A 1,709-nucleotide genomic window follows, 5' to 3' on the forward strand; every position below is an offset into this window, starting at 1 on the left:
ATGGCGCCTGGCACTTAGTTAAGAGGTTTTATTCCCTCCCTAACTTAAGGGAAAATCCCCACCTGGGGAAACGACCTTTCTCAGAGAGGTGACCTTGGTTAGAACACATAGCGCTAAGAAGGGGAGCAAACATATTAAGAATAGTATGCCATATACGCCAGGTCCCTTGAAACATATGCTGTGCAGATGTTTCTTCCTGTAGCGACTGTGTCAAGCAGCAAGGATGAGCCGGCTTCCAGCAATCCTCCTCTTTGGCGTGTTTCGCACATCACTCATGGTCATCGAACAGTCCCCCTACCTCTGTGGGCAAGACCTGGGGCCCAGGCCGAAGGGGAGTGAGGGGGACAGCCTTCATCACCAAAGAGCTCACAGTCTCTAAGGCAGCTAAGACCCCATGAAAATGCAGACAGTGCAGACTTAGTGGCACAGGTGAGCTGACAGTGGAGACAAGAAAGGCTGTGAGTGCAGGAGATGCAGCGAGCACTGTGGGCTGGAGAGAGGCAAGAGTGGAGAGAAGAGGCAGGTCTGAGTGTGATTTCAGATGTGGAGTTGGCCCTTGCCCTCTTAGCGCTGCCCCTGGGAAGTGGCACCTGCTGCCTCACCTGGAGCTTGTTAGCTCTGCAGGCTGGGCCCCCTCAGGTCCACCCATCAGGACCAGACCCAGGTTAAGTGGGTGCACATTAACGTGTGAGGGGGCTGGAGGAGACATGAGTGGCGGTGGGGTGGGGGCATTTGAATTAAAAGTTAAAATGCTTTGGCATTTTCAGAAAAACAGGGTAGAGGACTGAGAGTGAGAAGGAAGGGGCCCTCTGCATGGGAACCCCCGCCCAGGTCCACCCAGCCTTACCGATGCTTTTCATGAGGCTGTTGTAATAGTAACTTTCCTTCTCCTCCATGAGGGTGTTCACCAGGGGTTCCAGGAAGGGACTCATCAGCAGAGTGCTAGGAATCAGCTTCGAAATCCGAACCATCACTTCATCCTCCTCGGGGGCAATCATGTCTTTTCGGATTCCATGGGTCAAGTAATAATCATATCTCTTCCGTAAACAAACCACCAGGAAGAAAATGATCATGATTGGTGAACTGTGCCCACCTTCCCACACCCATCAGCTGACAGGAGGCCAAGGCCACACAGCGCCCCTCCCTACCCTTCCCGCGCTACAGCTGTGCGGCCTGCTGTGACTTCACACACATGGCTATGAGGTCACTGGCGAGTCTTCCCCATGACTCAAGGATTCGACCAAAGCTAGAGAGAGGTCCGTGAAATACAAACAAAGATTTGTCAAACGCCATGCAGACAGGAAGAGAGGTGAGGCAGCATATCTGATGAGCTTTAAGAAGAGGAGTGAGTTCCTTAAAAGGACTCAAATGATTCACTCTCCTCAACATTGATCCTCTGCAAAGCAGCTTGTAGCCGTCAGTTGGGGAAAAAAGATCCCCAAAGACCTAGTGAGACTTATGATAGCTCTTCTAATCCAACTGTGGGCTTTTTAAAATATCTATCTACCTAGATAGATAGATATTTCTTTATTGGTTTCAGAGAGGAAGGGAGGAGAGATAGAAACATAAATGATGAGAGAGAATCATTGATTGGCTGACTCCTGCACACCCTCTACTGGTGATCGAGCCCGAAACCCAGGCATGTGCCCTTGGCCGGAATTGAACCTGGGACCCTTCAGTCCACAGGCCGACGCTCTATCCACTGAGCC

The 1,709-nt window shown here is 51.2% G+C and overlaps 1 protein-coding gene across 1 annotated transcript in view; it reads right to left on the reverse strand.

Moving 5' to 3' along the window:
- Window positions 1-1,709, reverse strand: part of DNAH3 (dynein, axonemal, heavy chain 3) — a 181,263-nt gene that overhangs the window by 167,646 nt on the left and 11,908 nt on the right. The window contains exon 6 of the mRNA XM_006752778.2: window positions 848-1,037. Coding sequence (XP_006752841.1) covers window positions 848-1,037 — 190 coding nt within the window. The remainder of the gene's footprint in view (window positions 1-847; window positions 1,038-1,709) is intronic.

This window comes from Myotis davidii, unplaced genomic scaffold, assembly GCF_000327345.1.
Source record: "Myotis davidii unplaced genomic scaffold, ASM32734v1 scaffold970, whole genome shotgun sequence".
Classification (NCBI taxonomy): Eukaryota; Metazoa; Chordata; class Mammalia; order Chiroptera; family Vespertilionidae; genus Myotis; species Myotis davidii.